The 16,701-nt window shown below is 41.6% G+C and overlaps 1 protein-coding gene across 5 annotated transcripts in view; it reads left to right on the top strand.

Annotated features, from left to right (window-relative positions):
* LOC139688358 (RNA-binding protein 24-like) overlaps window positions 1-16,701 on the top strand; it is a 106,120-nt gene that overhangs the window by 14,555 nt on the left and 74,864 nt on the right. For 3 of the 5 annotated variants that reach the window (XM_071585891.1, XM_071585890.1, XM_071585887.1), the window contains exon 2: window positions 5,019-5,154. In XM_071585891.1, the coding sequence (XP_071441992.1) occupies window positions 5,019-5,154 (136 nt within the window). The remainder of the gene's footprint in view (window positions 1-5,018; window positions 5,155-16,701) is intronic. The other 2 variants (XM_071585892.1, XM_071585888.1) reach the window with 1 other exon arrangement.

The raw sequence follows: 16,701 nt of genomic DNA, 5'->3' as shown, positions 1-16,701 counted from the left end.
TTTTGTAAAATTTATGCCCAGTTTATGCCCTTCTTAAAATATTTTCACACCCTGATACAAACATATCTATGGACAACTTTCACTTGTGTTGGTAGTTGGTATTTGACAAATAGTGATGCTGTGATAGGTGTTTTCTCTTCGGAGGGTAATGTTCTTCTTATCTGTCGAATGCCACAGATAATAATTACAATCAGTGCCAGAAGATTACTTACACACTTCCTCATCATCGTCTTCAGTATTTCAATCCTAAGATTGGTTTTGCTGCAGACTTCCAATATTCTCGATTCAGTGTTCATTTTCCTCATCCCCCGGATTGATTCTCTGTTTTACACCCTTTTAATTTGTCCTGTTAGCTTCTTTCTGAGTCTTCCTCGCTGGATTTCCCCTTTAATTTTCCCTTCTGTTATGTTCCTAATTAATCCACTTGTCCTCAAGGTGTGCTAAATTCCATTTAATTTTGCTTTGCTGTAGAGTTTCCCTTATTGCCTTTTCCTCATCCAAAATCCTCGTTCCTCACAGTTTTGTCTGCCTATATATTCTTCAGCATTCTCACCATGTTTCTATGGATTCTTTCTCTTCTTCTTTGGTCCACTGTCAGAGAACACACTTCCTACGCATTCCCATTACCTTCGCCGACAACTAGGTTCCTGTGTATTTTTTATTTGTATTCCATCCTCACCCTTTTGCATGTCCTTTGCGGGTACATTTTCCGTGAATAATCAATCGAAGTAACTTCCCATTCAGCGTGGACATTCTCGGCAATCGATAGCATTCGGACGACAGCTGACATCTTTCGCAGAAGGGAATATACTGAAGCCGCGCTCGCATCATTAATAGAAGCTCGAGAACTCTCCCATTGGAGGGCATTGCGTCTTAATCAGGTTGATCGATAGCAATGTCTCAGACTAGTTCTGCGTTGCGATAAAGGCGGAAAAAAAGCTCTCCTAATTTAAGACGTCGCCCAAAATAACGCATTTGTTTTGATTTCGTGAGATAGTGATTAACATCTTTTGCTTCCCAGCGGCTAATGGGGAGGGTCAGTTTCAAGGGATATTCAGTAATCGCGCTGGATTTCTCGAAATTGAATAAGATACATAGGAAACTGGGGAGATGGAGGAATTTTAGCTATCGCATCAATGAATGGGGAGGGTTATTAATTATTTCAATTTTTTAAAGGTATTACATATTTAGATAAAATTATATGTATATATATGGGTCGCGGTATCCCAGGGTTAGAGTGTTGGCCTACTGACCGGAGGGTCTCGGTTTCGAGTCCCGGGCAAGTCTCTGGGCACCTGCAGCTCCACTCAAGCTATGTTATTTTTCGGGCACCAGATCTTCAATATGAGTGTTCTTTTAAGTGCTACTTTTTTATTTGTGTTCTATTGTGCCGTCTAAATATTTTACTGCTCGTGTGAGTGTTTCTATATCATCGATATATATATACATATATATATATATGTATATAGATATATACATATATATACATATACATATATAAATGTATATGTGTATATATATATATATATATAATATATATATATATATATATATATATATATATATATATATAGTACAATACACAGTAACACACAATATAGAAACACAAAAAAAGAGAAGAACACTCACACGTTATTTCTTGATATTTCGACGGAAACAATCCGTCTTCCTCTGAAGATATAGAAGTAATGCTATATCTTCAGAGGAAGACGGATTGTTTCCGTCGAAATATCAAGAAATAACGTGTGAGTGTTCTTCTCTTTTTTTGTGTTTCTATATTGTGTGTTACTGTGTATTGTACTATTCGGCACTTCCGTGTTACGTCTACGAAAGCATATATATATATATATGTGTGTGTGTATATGCCTCGAGAGCAATTTAATATTTGGACGGTACAATAGAACACAAAATAAAATAGATAACACGTATAAGGACCCTCATATTTTAGATTAAGTTTTCGGCTATCTCTGAGGCCTTCGTCAGGGATCAAGAAAATATTTTTCAACTTGTGATCCGCTCGATTCCGCCTTCCCCACCTCTCCAGTGTTTGCGTTTTATATGTGTTCTTTTCCCTTTTCCTTTTCCTATATCCACGTGAATGATTGAAATATTTAGCACTAGCCTCTCAATCAACTTCCTTTGTTAAAAGTGTCGAATGCTCCACATAAAATGTGAACCTCAAATACAGTGTACAAATTCACAGTCAGAAGATAACCGAAGGGCCGTACGTGACGTATGCCGTGACACCTCTCTTTCCAATGTGACCTTTCAATGACTCCCTCTCATTGAGGTGCCTCTCGTGACTTTTGATGGCTCTCTGAACATGCATGGGATAACTTAGCGTTTGTTAGTCATATTAAATCGTCCACATTAGCGAACGACTATCCTCTGTTTTCAAGTGAGATTCCATACCACTCCTATAACTCATCGGATATCTTATCTTGATTTTTCTAACCACTTAAGTTTCTCGTTCAGAAAGCGGATGTCATCTATTTTTTTAGATAGTTATTTCGTTAACATTCGTTGTATTTCTTGTTTAATTTTGTATCTCATGTTGTTGCGTATTTCCTGTACAATTCGAGTTGGCAGTATAGCACATTGAAGTGCTGTAGCGAAGAGTTTGAAATACGAGGTCTACATATTAAGTATTGAGACTGATTTAAAAAATTTTTTTTATTCTGATCGAATTACAATTTTACATTGTCATCCTCAAAATAACTTCCTTCTGAAGCCACCCAGCGCTGGAGACGGTTCTTCCACTCCTCGTAGCAGTGCTGGAACTCCGATTCCTACTGGAATAGCCCTCAGCTGGTCGGTTACAGCCGTTTGAATTTTTTCGACTGTCACAAAATGAGTTCCCTTGAGGGGATTTTTCAAATTCGGGAAGAGAAAAAAGTCAGAAAGACTCAATTCAGGCGAAAAAGGAGACTGAGTCACAGGAATGTTTTGACTGGCCAAACACTACCGGTCCTTTTGGTCTTGCGAAAGGTTTTTTGGAACCATTTTTGCACAGATTTTTCTCATCGCCAATGCAATGGTCAACATCTGATGAACGGTGGCGTGAGTCAAATTCAACTCTTCTTCCCCGATCATTCTGACTGTCCACCGACTATGTGATCTCGCACAAGATCCCGGATTCTGTGGACATTTTCATCGGTTCCTGAAGATGAATTCCTTCCGCTTCGTGGTTCATCTTCAATCGACTTTTTTCCTTCTGAAAATGCCTTAAACCACCGAAAAACCTGGGCTCTTGACAAAACACTATCTCCGTAGACCTGCTGAAGTTTAGCAAGAGTTTCTGTTGCACTTTGTCCAAGTCTGAAGGAAAAACTGATTGCACACTTTGGCTCGAAATTGATGTCACTCATTTTTAGAACACAATAGAAAAAACTTGCACAACAAAAATCGCTACGGACAACTAAATGACTCGAGCGAGATCAAACCCGTACTGAAGGCGGACCACATGTTTCCCTGCCGCTCCTCCCAAGCCCAGCGCCTCCAGTGGTGCCTGATCGAACGCGACGTTGACAGTTTCATTACTTAATTTACAGAACTCAGTGGAACAGTAACTGAATGGAATAAAAGTGTGTTTATAAGGCAGAATCAATAAATTTTGGACGGAGCCGGGTTAGCAGTAGAATTTTACAGAAAATGTCTTTTCACGACGGAGGTCTAATATAGACAAAATATATTCATTCAAAATATATTCAATATATTCAAAATATATTCAATATTAATACATTTTGGGAGTTATTCCTCCAGAAGATTTGCGAGTGTCTTAAATACATAGTGCTTGATAGCGATGGTATTGAATGTGAAAAATAATGTGAACGCCCTGGGAAGGTAATAATATATTGATTGTTGGGCAAGTTAAAACGACATTCCTCATCTTAAAGGGTATCATGCACTTGACTGCTTTACCACACAGAGAATTTACAAGATCGTGCGACTGGGATAAACAGTAATACCTACTGTCGAAGGGCCTGTGGTATCTTGAAAAATGAAGAAACGAAGAAAAAGAAAGAATGTGGGACATCAACTTATAAATACATATATTTGAGAGTTTATGTGGTAACAACGATAATCTGGAAAGTACATATTTTAGCAAATAATTCTGTACCTTACATTGTTTGATCCTCTGTAGTATAGTTAAAGGTTTGTGTTCCAGAACCAAAATACATAGAATTCCAACAAGAAAAGAAAAGGCGTCCGCTTTCAGAACAAGACAATGTTGAATTCACTTAATGTTTCACGTTCGTAAAGGAATCATTCAGCTCGGTAAAAAGGAGAAAATATATTCCTATGAGGAGAGAATGAGAACTAACACGAAATTACTTCTGTTGATAATATTTTGTACAAATACGTTAAAATGATAAATTGATATAAATCCTATGGATTGATATTGATTTTTGGTGGCTATGGTGATATTTTTTTACGTAAATATTTTGTTAGTAGTTTGGTCATTGTTGCGTTACTGGCCCGCTAAATAAGCAATCAATATGAACTAATATGATTGAAAGTTGGACATAACTGCTAATCTACGAAGAGTGAGTAAATAAAGTCGTTAATAAAGACTCATTTTAAATAGATGTAAAATCAAAATTATTAAAATTATCGGAAAATGGTGACATTTCGTGAAATTGAAAATGTTAATAGTTTTTTTTTAAATTAACATCAGCGGTTGTTGACCGTAGTTTATGCACCAATGGTATGCCGTTAAAATAATATTCATGTCGCAAAATTTATGGTTCACATTTTTTTTGCAATTGTTGAATTAGTAATTTTTTCCATCCAAAAACCTACCTTAACCGGTAGATTACCTAATAATAATATATTTTTTGTGTTGCCTTCGAGCAAAAAAAGAAAAATAAGTGCAAACGTCCCACCATTTTGAGTCTCATGATATTTTGAAATGCGTTCGAGAATGCTTGACGATTCTCGAGAGACTGTTGGGCCACACGAGTGCGTACAGTCCTCCAACGAGACTAATAGTCTTCATTTTTTCATCTCCTATTCAGGTGATCATGGGGGATAGGACAGCAGCGGAGAGGGCGTGCAAAGAGCCTAATCCAATCATAGACGGACGGAAAGCAAACGTCAATTTGGCCATTCTGGGGGCCAAACCCAGGGGGAATCTCACCCCAGGTGAGTGCGGTGAGTATCTGTCAAATCATTCCTTTTAAGGGTTCCACTTCTTGATAATTGATCCCTTTATCGTGTTCCCTCTCCACCTGCCGATTCCACACTTCATCCCCCCCTCCACCCCTCTCAGGTAGCACTTGACAGTTTTTCAGTACATTAACCCTCCAACTCCCCACTCCCCCCGGTGCTAAATTAACCCGCATTCTTGTTTGGATGCAGAGAAAGGTGCTTCTGACATTCTTTTTTGCAATTATTTTTAGCTTCTCGCACCATTTTTGCTATCAATAAAAAACTATTTCTCATCTGCTTTTCTTATGTACGGTGTTGTTACCGTCGTCATTCTGCGACAGTTTTGTGTTAAAAAAATTAGATTTTTGTCCCTAGTATTAGTACTTGAATAATTATAAAGGATTGGTTCCAACTACTTCCAAGCTTTTTAAGGTATTATCATGGTCACAAGAGTGGACATGGGTTGGCAGATTAGATTAAATAAGCATTTAGGAACAATAAGGAATCCGAAAGTTGGTTCTGAAACGAGTGTAAGTGGCCATTCAGCCCGAACTATACCCCCTATAAGGCGTGCGATCTACTCAGAGCGAGATATTAAAGTATAAAGGATATTAGGATGGGGACCAGTTAGAAAAACACAAATATTTCCTCAGTTATTTATTTACGTACAACAAGTTTCAAAGATTAGGCATCATTATCAGGTAAAAATTTGAAACTAGTTGTACGTAAATAAAGAACAGTGGAAATACATATTGTGTTCTTCACTTAATGACCATTTAGTTTCCTTGTGTCGCCTGCTGTTTCTCATGGACATATGTCACACTCGAAAATCATAAAATGGATGGTAAAAAAGAAACATTGAACGAGTTTTCGTCCTCTGACCTGAATTAATTCCTCTTCTTTCTTCTCATTCCCTTGTCCAATTCCCTTCCTTCACTCTTCTTTCTTCTTCTTACCGAAAAACACTCCTTTCGTCGCTCTCGAACGAAAGAGCATAGCGGAGACGTTTTTGTTCGTCCGACGCCACTCTCCTCCCCTGCTGTCCAATACTTCACCTTTCTCACCCTTCCCTCCCTCTTCTCGCCGCTTATTTTCCCTCCAACGTCCACCCTCCCTTGGCCTTCCGATGCCGCTCATAAAATATTTTCATCCATTGTCGTTTTAATATTCGGTCCGTGAGGAAACGGAGGAAAAAAAAAGAAGGTCGCCTCCTCCTCTCTTTTGTGCGTGCATCTCCCGCGGGCGGCGGTTGGGGGTTCAGGCGGGGGAGGAGAAACAGATGGCGATCGATAGTGACATCGACGTTTCACGTCCGAGCGCAAGAGTTTTCATTGAATCCTCTGCTTTTTCTATTCTACTCAATTTGTACGGAGAGCTTCTAAGCACTCGTTTTGAATTCGTCATCCCCACAGCGAGCTCCTAACGTCCCTCCCTCCCTCCCTCCTCCCACACCTCATCACACATACACACACACACGACCGAATATTCCGTTTCGGTTTTACTACCCTCACCGCATTTATTTCCTCTCCTGGGACGAGGTCGTTGAGACACGTGTGTCGACGTGCGCAACTCACATTTTTAAGTTCCGCGAAATTTATTTTTATTATTCTCGACAGGGACGGCAGCTGAAGGAGTTAAGAAGGGAGAGGAAATAAAACGTTTGTCCGACGAGCGATCGGTGTTGCCAAAGTGTCCTGCGGCGATATTTATGAGTTACCCACTGCCATTAGGGGGCGTTCGTGTTTTCCAGTCCTGGAGTGCTTGCAAAACATCGACGAATGTCACCTCTCTGCTGCATGCACTACTGCGCTCCTTTTTTCTTTTTTGCATTTGAACTCCGTTCGAGATCGTGTCGACGTGCTCCATGCTTCGCTTGCGTTTGTGTTCAAAATAGGCGCGAATTATTTTCGCGTACTTTTGTAAAGTTTTTCGCAACAAAACATTTTGATGAGTGTTTTGTTAATCCATCCCCCCGAGCATGGTCAAATATTTGATGCCGCAATTAAAAATGTTTTCGGGAGGATCTAATAGGAGAATTCATTTGATTTTTGATTCGATTTTTAAAACCGAGGGAATCTTTCCAGCACTCTCAACCCAAAAAGTTGTCCACTTCTGTATAATATGCTCTAATCACTTGGCGTCTCTAAAATACAACGGAATCACTCTACATGCTTCTACGCGCTCATTCATGCTCTTTCAGACAACGCAAGAATTGACCTCTCCTACTTAGGAAACTAAATACTTGGAGTAGATCTCATAGTAGGCGCATGAGGTGTTTTCTAGTAAAGACATTTACTGCGGCGGTCCAACCATCCTTTAAGAATCCTTCCTTCACCTTAGTTAGCATACTTTACTTGGCTTATGTTACAGTTTATTGACGTCTCAATGAAAAAAAGAACAGAGTAGCCATTTCGGCTTAGGCAGAGGGAATGATGAAAATGTCTCAGACCCGTGACGACTTGAGTGGTCGCGAGTAGTCGCTTATTCTGACAAATTTTTCGCTGCAACCGCATCCAAGTAGCGGCCCTTTTAAGACTGCTGCAATTGAACATGCTCGACTCCCCTCGCCAGGATACGCCAGGAAGTACTCTGGTGTCGACTCGTGTGGCCAGGCAATCGCCACATGGTCTCTACTAGAGCAGCTCGTTGCCAGGCTTGTGCTGAGGTATTTTAAGACTCGTCCGAGAGATGACTGGGTGACATACTCTCACAGAGTGCATTTTTTTATGGGCGTGTGTAGAAAATCAGATCCAGTGAAATAATGCGATCCATAAAATTACTTGGGAATGAACGTGTGAAAGGAAATATTTATTAGGCTATATCGAAACCTTACTGTGATGGGTTTCAGGGGTAATCATCGGCATCAACATAGATGGTCTGCTGTTGTAGGTTCCAGCCAGACACCTTATCCAGTTCTCTCTGTTTTTCGCTATCCTCTCCATGCCACCTTTTCTCTTTCTTCCTCTCCTTGGCTTTTCCTTATGTACCCTCCACCCCATCTCCTAACGGTCATCCCCTTCTCAATACATGCAAATCTTATTTCCTTTCCGGTTTGGCAGTTGTCTAAAATTCCTTCTCCTTTCTTATTTTTTCCGACCATCGTTTCAAAATCACGGCGAGGTCCGATAAAGGACGTTTCCGCTTTCTTCGTGATCATAGACTTGCTCGCGGTGACTAAACTGTGATAATAGCAATAGCAGAAGTGACAAAATAGCAGTAGCCATTATAAAATATCAAGTAAGTTTGCTGCTAAGAGTAAAGCAAAGTCGTGATTTGTGACGTTAGTTGCTTTATTTCACTCTCGCCCAACATGATACTAAGAAATATACAAAGAAAATCTAAGGGCTGGTTTCCCAAAGTTGATTTGACCACGACGCGGCGGGTGACAAAATTGAATGCGATCGTTGGAAATTGGATGGTGAAAGAGTCGACGAAATGATGACGATGGCTCCCTGGGCCCCCTGCCACGCTTTTCCGGCGAGAGGATTCGATGCGTGTGCCGTGGGACGCGTGTTTACCGTTCGCAAGTGGGCGAGGAGCGTGGATGAGGCTTTTAAAGCGAGCGAGGCGTGAGGAAAGGCAATCGGAAATAAAACGATGGTAATCGCGTATTTATCTCCTCCTTGGATGAGTGTGCAGGGAAGGGTATTCCAAGAGATTTATACCACTCGTCGCGAAAGAAAGAATGAGAGAGTAGGGAGGGTGGGAAAAGGGTTATAATGTACGTTCCACTACTTCCCCCACTCTTCTGTTGGACACCAGTGACTCGAACCTTTTCATTTCATTCCGTGAACTGCATCCGGCAGTTCCCGTCGCCAGAAATGAACGGCTTCAAAGATGAAATTGGAGAAGTGAATTCCGTCAAACTTCGATACATAGTAGTAAGGACATTGAAGAGAATATATTCTCCATTGGACGTTCTCAGAAGCAGTATTGTCCCGCTTAGATCAACTCAATCGCCTTGATAAACGGTCGCCATTCCTGATAAAAGGGGCCAGCTCGTCGGAAACGCGTGACGTTGGCGTCCTGTAATGACTAATGACCGGATATAAAACGCAAAAGCCATAGGGAAAAGCTCAATCCATCTCACTGCGGCAATGACATCAGCAAGGGAGGTTTTCGCTAGTCTCGAAGTGTATTGGATGTTCCACTCAGTACAATCATATGCCGTGGAAGTGTATCCAGCGCTAACTATTTGAAGCCTGTCGATGCAACTTAAGTTTTTCTTTCTTTTACTTCATCACTTAATTTTAATCTGTCACCTCGTTTAAACTCTAATAATATGCTTTAGTTTGCTGAAAACCTTGATAAAAAATTGTTGACCTTATATTTAAATGCAAAGGACCGTATGCTTTCCGACGAAAGAGCGTGTACTTGCCATTAATAGGTATTTTAATTGAAAAAATAATTTCCGAAACATGAATAATATGCTTATGGAAATTTCACAGCTTCAACATAGATATCTCAAGAATTGAAAAGTAATGCGGCACAGTAATAATTATTGATTTGGCAGCGCTAATTAAAAAGGTAGAGTACTGATAACATTTACGCTTGTAATCCAGCAGCTTAGACTAAATTAAAGGAAAACTCAAACTCAATTGGATGAAATATAAAATCCAAGAAATCAAACTGCATCACATGTAAGCGGGTTGAAAATGCATGGTTTCATCTTGATATCCAATAAATATTTGAACGAGAAATTAAGTATTTCGTTCAATCACATAGCGATAGAGAGCACATTTTATTACAAACCTAATTTGGCGCAAATTATTTTTTATTAGTTCTCATTGGGCAAATTCCTTGAATAATTGTGAACAATTAACTAGCTTATGGTTTTGATTCACCTACAAGAAATTTAACTAAAAACCAGGGAAAAAGGGATCGAGATGGTGCGGGGGCTAACGTACTGGCTTCCCACCCTGAGGGCGCGGGTTCAAATCCCGGCGGTGTTGAATATTTTTCAGAGGTATCTCGATCCCTACTTGAGGTGCTTTGTGGAGGGCACTTTGAGTGAGTACGCCGTCCGTCGGATGGGACGTTAAACTGCGGACCCTTTGGCGCCTTTCGTAAAGAGCAGGCTAATGCCGACGCCGGGTTTCTCTCCACCCTTCATCCTTTCCTGTCCATCCCCTATGGCGCAAATGACCTTAGCAGTCGGTCGCCTCCCCTTAAAACTACTACTACTACCAGGGAAAAAGAATGTCACCAGCACAACGTGTCAGGAAAGGAATAGCTCCACGCCCCAGTACTGCATACCGTGAACCATAAATAAATAGAACGTTCTACTTTACTTGTATTTCATAAGCACTGGCGGATCCCTCCGATGAACCCTTTGCTCGGTCCCTTGTGATTTATCTCTGCTGTAACCAAACGCTCTCCGTCACATTCCACTGACATCAGGTTTTCCCATCATCGAACTGCCCCGGTAACAGACAGAATTGGAAAAATGAAATACCGGGAGATACTAAATTAGCTACCCAAAACTAGCATTAGTAACTACTTCCTATAGCCTTTAAATTAATTATTTTATTGTACTCACAGCCACAAAGTGACAAATTCGTTAGGATCTAATGTTCAGCTCCAAACTCTCTTTCCTTTTAAACTTCACCAAACTTAGCACATTAAGTCCCACTGGCAGCTTTTACATAATTCGCACGCTACACTTCAGCTAGCTCTTAGTGTACTTTACAGACTGCGTTGGCTAACCGATCGTATCAACCTTTGATAGACCTTGCTTGAGTTGGAAATTTGTGATATTTAGAGTTATGTTCCAACATCTGCCACGTGGACCACGGAAACCCGAATTTGCAGTCGAATAGAAAAATCATTACCGATGCGTCAAGGAATGTGAATTGCGTTTCACCGCTAAGATCCGAAACCAGTGAAATACGGGTATTACAAATAAATTGTGATGGCGTAAATAAAGCACCTTACCCGGGAGAAACGATTTTAATTGCTCCTATCAGAACGGACTAATCTTAAACTATATACTCTACCATTGGAAATAACAGACAACTACCATACTTGAGGTGGGGGACTCGAATCAAATGAGGATAATATCCCCGAATTCCCTTCAATTAGAAGGTAAACTACCTATCATAGGCTGGTTTTAGGGCAGCCCCAAATAACTATTATCTTCTACGCCAGGTAATAACCTCGCATTCTTTTCCCTGTGGCTTCTCCTTATTCATTTCTTCCCAACTTCTACCCGCCTTCATAATGTGTAAAAAGCCGATCCTCTTCCGATCACTTTACCCCGCTTAATACCCAAGATCATCCCTTCTATCAAGGCTTCCGGCATCCCACTAAGGTGCCTCTAAATATCTCATCATTCTAATTTCTGTAAGTCTTCCTTTCCGTCCAACCTATTTCCTCCATCCTTCTCCGGACCAAATGCCAAACGCCCCCAAATCACACTCATCCTCTAATTGTCTCAAATACCAGGTTTTCTGATTTGTATAGCAATACACTCTACATTTAAGTGCTTTCTGAACTTTTCTTAAAATCTGCCAACGCATCTTATTTCATTACGCTCGGCGTGGGTGTATAGGTATCCGGCGTGAAATTGGGCCATCTCGAACCATCAATCAGCGCCAATTCCATCCGTAGGGTGGCCAAAAACTGTATTCGGGCCCCGGCGAAAAATGTTTTTCGAGTCGCCAGCATGGAAGGAGTTGACGGCAGGTTGTAGCCTAGTGAGGAGAATCCCGCATTGCCATGGTGGTCACTTCATTTTGATGAGTTTCCCGATGGATTCTTTTCCCCATTTTTTCTCCAGAGTGTTAGGAGTCTGATAAGATCATATTTCGTGAAAAATCCATCATCTCTGCGCGTTCAACATTCCGCGTTCCAAAGTGGCCTTAAAAATATCATTGTTCTTGTACCAGAACCTGAAACTTAGATAGGCCACGCGAAAAACTAAATGATTTCATTACTGAAAGAAATATCGCGTACATCGATTTCCGATCCGAGCATCATTACCCCAATTTTAGTTCAAGTTCGGCCCATTTTTCCGAATATTTTATGGTATTTGGCTATTTCTCGAATTCGCCGCAATTTTTCCGGGTGCGCTGTCGCCCCGTTCATTCAATTCACCCGAAGGTCCCGGATCCGAAATCTCGGGTGATGATCCCTTTGAAAAATATCATTTAAAAATTCCAAGCGGCTCACTTTTCTGGTCACCAAAACTTTTGAAATTACGGAATGATTTCACTGGGAAAGGAAGTTGTTGCTCTCCTCCCCATGCAAATTTCTGTAATTCACACGCCGTCAAGTCATAACGACCAATGACCCTCACCTATCTCGTCCACAAACTTCGGATTTGATTCCCGTGTCACGGCGGCAGAAACGAAGGAAGAACCAAAAAGATTTTTACGCCCAGGATATTTAGCCGATGTGTTGATGAAAATACAAACGTGATTCGACGGGAACAGGATGGATGTCAGAAGCAGTCGAGCAACGATGACCCTAAAGAGAAAGATTCATTTACAGCAAACGCAAAACATTCAAGGGGGCGGCAGTTCCCTAGTGGAATTCCCCGACACAACATTCTCCCGTCGGCCCTGGCTAACGACCGCGTCCGCGAGTTATCTCGTACGTAGAACTGCGGGAAGAGGGGAGAGGGTGGATTGAGGCGCGGTGGGGCTTGAGGACGTTGGCACCCTGGTAGATACGGCAACCGAACCCCCTCGCCCCACCCCCACCGCTCCTCCCCCTCTCCCTCGTCCTTTGGAAGACGGAGGGATCGGCTTAAGAAGGGGTCGAGGTGCGCGGAAGGGGGAAGGGTGTCTGGGGGAACCGCGGATCCTTCCGGCGTTCTCTGAGAGATGCGGCGGAGGCGAGGGAGGCTCCACGGCCGCCGGGGGCTGTGTAGGGGGGAAGGGAGGGGGGCAGGAGGGAAAGGGGGCTTGCTCCCCGCTCGTGCCAGGGAGCAGATGCCCGTGCAGGGGCCGCGCGGGTGGGCGGGCAAGGGTGTGGGGAGACGACGGAGGAAGGGGGGGAAGGGGTCCTCCTCCCTCCCTCACCTCCCTCCCCATCGCCAACCTTCTCTCGCCTAGTCGCCCCCTTTCGCTCCGGGGAAGACAAGGACGGGCTGGGGGAGGAGGATAGGCATCGGACGAGAGGAGTCCAGGGGGGGCGCGGCAAAAGGGGTGGGGGCGCCCAAGGGGGAAGGGGGCAACGGAGACGCATTGAGTACTATTTCTGGAGCGGACATTATCTTCCAGGAGCGGTAGTGCTTTCGGTATGCCGCAAAGGGAGAAAAGGAAATGGGGGGTAAAGGAATGGATGCGGAGGGTGGTGTTTGAGGAGGGAGCGAGTGAGGAGGGGACGGCCGGGAGAGAAAAGAATGAAGGGAGGGAGGGCAGAGGGGCTTGAGGAGGGTGTGGGGCGTTGAGGGGAGAGAATCGGTGTCGGATGGTGGTGGGGGCGGGAGGAGGTTGAATGGGGAGGGCTGCGGCGATGGAGAAGACGGGTAGGAAAGAATACTCACGCGTTCATTAAGCCAAATTCAAGAGCAGCGCGGTTTTTGAAGACTGGAAATAACTCAAAAAAAGATGCCAAGAGCCAAAAACGTACAGTCGAGAAATTCGTCACCCTCTTACTGCCGTGCGCCGACAGCGTGTCATACTGAATGCCTTTTGAGATAAGGGAGAGGCCCACTTCCTTCTCGGAAGGAGTGGCCACTTGAGTTTGCCCTTACACTCGCGTTTGACGATGAAATGCGACAGATACGGGGCGCTACCGTACCCAAGGGCAAGAAGCATGCGCCTGAGAGCTAAAATACTTGTCCAATCTGTGCAAATGTCATCAAAGTTTAGGGTACCGCCATATATCTCACGTGGTTTATTTTATAAGTAGCGTAAAAATGGAAGAAGAGATAATTTTAATAAACTCATCTGATTTAGTATAATACGATTATATCGGTATTTGCATGACTTAGGTAAAATTAAATGTAGCGCAAATTTGATGAAGGTATGAAAACTTTTAACTTTCATGGGAAACGAGTGGGGAAGCGATAACTGATTAGTCATGGAGAAGAACCACCATTTATGTTTATATCCAATTAGAACCGAGGGTAGCCAAACTTAAAAGCTCTCGTTAAAACAAATAAAAGGTCCTTCAAGATCTTAAATGAAACTTTCGTAATAAATATAATGAAGCCTTGATTATTCAACGAAGTGTCTCTTGTGAGTATCGAGTACTGTACATCGATGACCTTATGCACAGGTCTTTTACATTGTTTTATTTTGGTAACAAGAATTGCATGCGTCTTGCTATTTGAAAATTCAGTCCACAGTTGCTTAAAAATGGCCTGGCAAGCAGTATACTTTCAATGCTAGTCAGCATTAAGAGAGGAAGTTCTCAGAGAAGAGTACAAATGCAGAAGCACAATGGCCTCGCGTAACATTTAAGCTTCTCTTTCGGGGGGCAGACACGACAGCCAATGGTGAAGGTACAAGCGAAGAGGCCAGGCGGACGTGCAGAAAACATTTACTCAAGTGAATGCATTTCCAAATCGACTTTCGGCTGATGACTGGCATCAATTCATTGAGTTGCTTTAGAGTCTGTAACGTCATCGCGAAGGAGGTGAATGTTGGGAGAGATAAGAGGAGAAAACAAGAAGAGGGCAGGATGGTATGAAGGGTAATTTCAAAGCAAGAATCAGAAGGGAGATAAATACTCGTACGTAAAGAAAGCTGGTTGTTGTGAAGATGCCACAAAGGAAAGGATGTCATTTCTCTATATGATTAATCTAAGTGCTCATCCTATTTTATTTTCTTCCCCAGTTAAGTCAGAAAATTCTACGCTATCCACTTCACTTCCTAATTGCATGTCCCAACTTTCTAGGAAAATGTACCTACATTCTAGTGAATATTTTTATTCCTCGTATATTTTAGGAGTTTTTATCAAGTCAAACATTGGAAAATTCTTTTGACAAGACTCATCGAAATAAGATATTTGCGATATTTCTTAGACAGCACAAGAAATCCTTTTAGCCAGATTCCTTATAAAGCTTTCATGGCAAAATAAATCAATATTGTTTCATTAATATGTTAATCAGCAGAAGGAAATATTGGTCCAGTATTTGGCCGCACTGTTAAGTGGGCTCAAATAGTCCAAACATTGTTCTCATTACATTTTTGTAACCCACTACGGATTAGCTTGGCAAATACATTATTGATTTAGCGATTTTTTATCTGTCTAATCGGCTATTCACTTCTTACCTGAGCGAGATGTTTGTCCTGAAATCAGCGTAAAAATTGATTGTTTTGATACAAAAAATACCGTTGTGATAACTTCACTTTGCACCAAACCAGTGCACGAACTGCGCAGAACAGGGGCTTTGGGGTATAGCGTTATTCAAACCAAGAATTTTTATTGCAATGTAGATCTGAATGGATGACTTCCAATCAACCACTCCACTCGTCGAAGAAAGAAAAATGGAAAATAATTCGAGAGAGAAGAGAAGGAATAAAATCAAGAAATTGAATTCGAAGGCCATTCGACTTTGAGGGGGAAAATGAAAGAGGTACAAGAAATGAAAATGAGTCTTGAGTAACGTGATGTCAAAATAATGATGTCGTTCTTCGACTGCTCAGCCACCATGATGGAGAAAGGAAAAGCGAAACATGCGGTTTTAAAAGGGTCATTTAAAAATGATCACAAAATTCACAATGAATATATATGTGTGGAAAGTGGACCTCGTGGGCATGAATTCTTATCAAAAATATAATATTTTATAAGCCATCTTCAGGGAAATCGATTTTTTTTTGCTTTTCAAGTTTTAAATAGACACGAAACCCTCATGTGCGTCACAGAGGGTTTGAAGATCTATTCGGGCTAAGAAATTTTCCCTTTTCATGTTCTTGCAAGATTCTTTTCCGCTCGTGTTTCACATTTCTTCACACATCTTGGGGAAGACGATTACGTGGAAACGACCAGTTGTTTTCAAAATAAGAAAGTAAGGGCGTATGTGACTGTTTTTCTTTACGACTTTTTGAAACGCATTACTTCGTTGTATTTTGTATCTGTAAAAACAACTTTAGAGATAAGATATCCTCGCTCATGTACCTAAAATGAAAAATGGGGAAGACAATAGGTCAGAAAACAAATGATGCTACCCATTCATTCATTTTAACTTTAAACTTTCTTGGTCTCAGGAAGAATAACGAGATAGTCGCCTGTATTTTAATCTCCATTGCAAAAAGAAAAACAATCATCCTGTTCCAGGGAATGTTTATTGATGGAATGCCATCACCTGGTGTTACCGTGCCAACGCCAACTGATGATGTCGTAAAACCTTGGGAAACACATCAATAAATATTCTGCGGAATATTATGATAGTCCTTCTTTTTCAATGGACATTAAAATTTTCCAAGAAGAGAAGCCGAAAGTGATGCAGCTTAGTCTTTATTTCGTTCCACGATTCAACTTATAAAATGAACACTTTAATAAAAGAATAGGATTTTAAGCCAATGTATGGGGTGAGTATAAGCATATTGTCTATTGGCTAATACTCATTTTTACTGTGATATATTTTGCAATACG

Source organism: Hetaerina americana, unplaced genomic scaffold (assembly GCF_022747635.1).
Source record: "Hetaerina americana unplaced genomic scaffold, ioHetAmer1.1.p SCAF_2, whole genome shotgun sequence".
Lineage (NCBI taxonomy): Eukaryota > Metazoa > Arthropoda > Insecta > Odonata > Calopterygidae > Hetaerina > Hetaerina americana.
The sequence above is the reverse complement of the archived record's forward strand: the minus strand, read 5'-3'. Positions and strand labels throughout refer to the sequence as shown.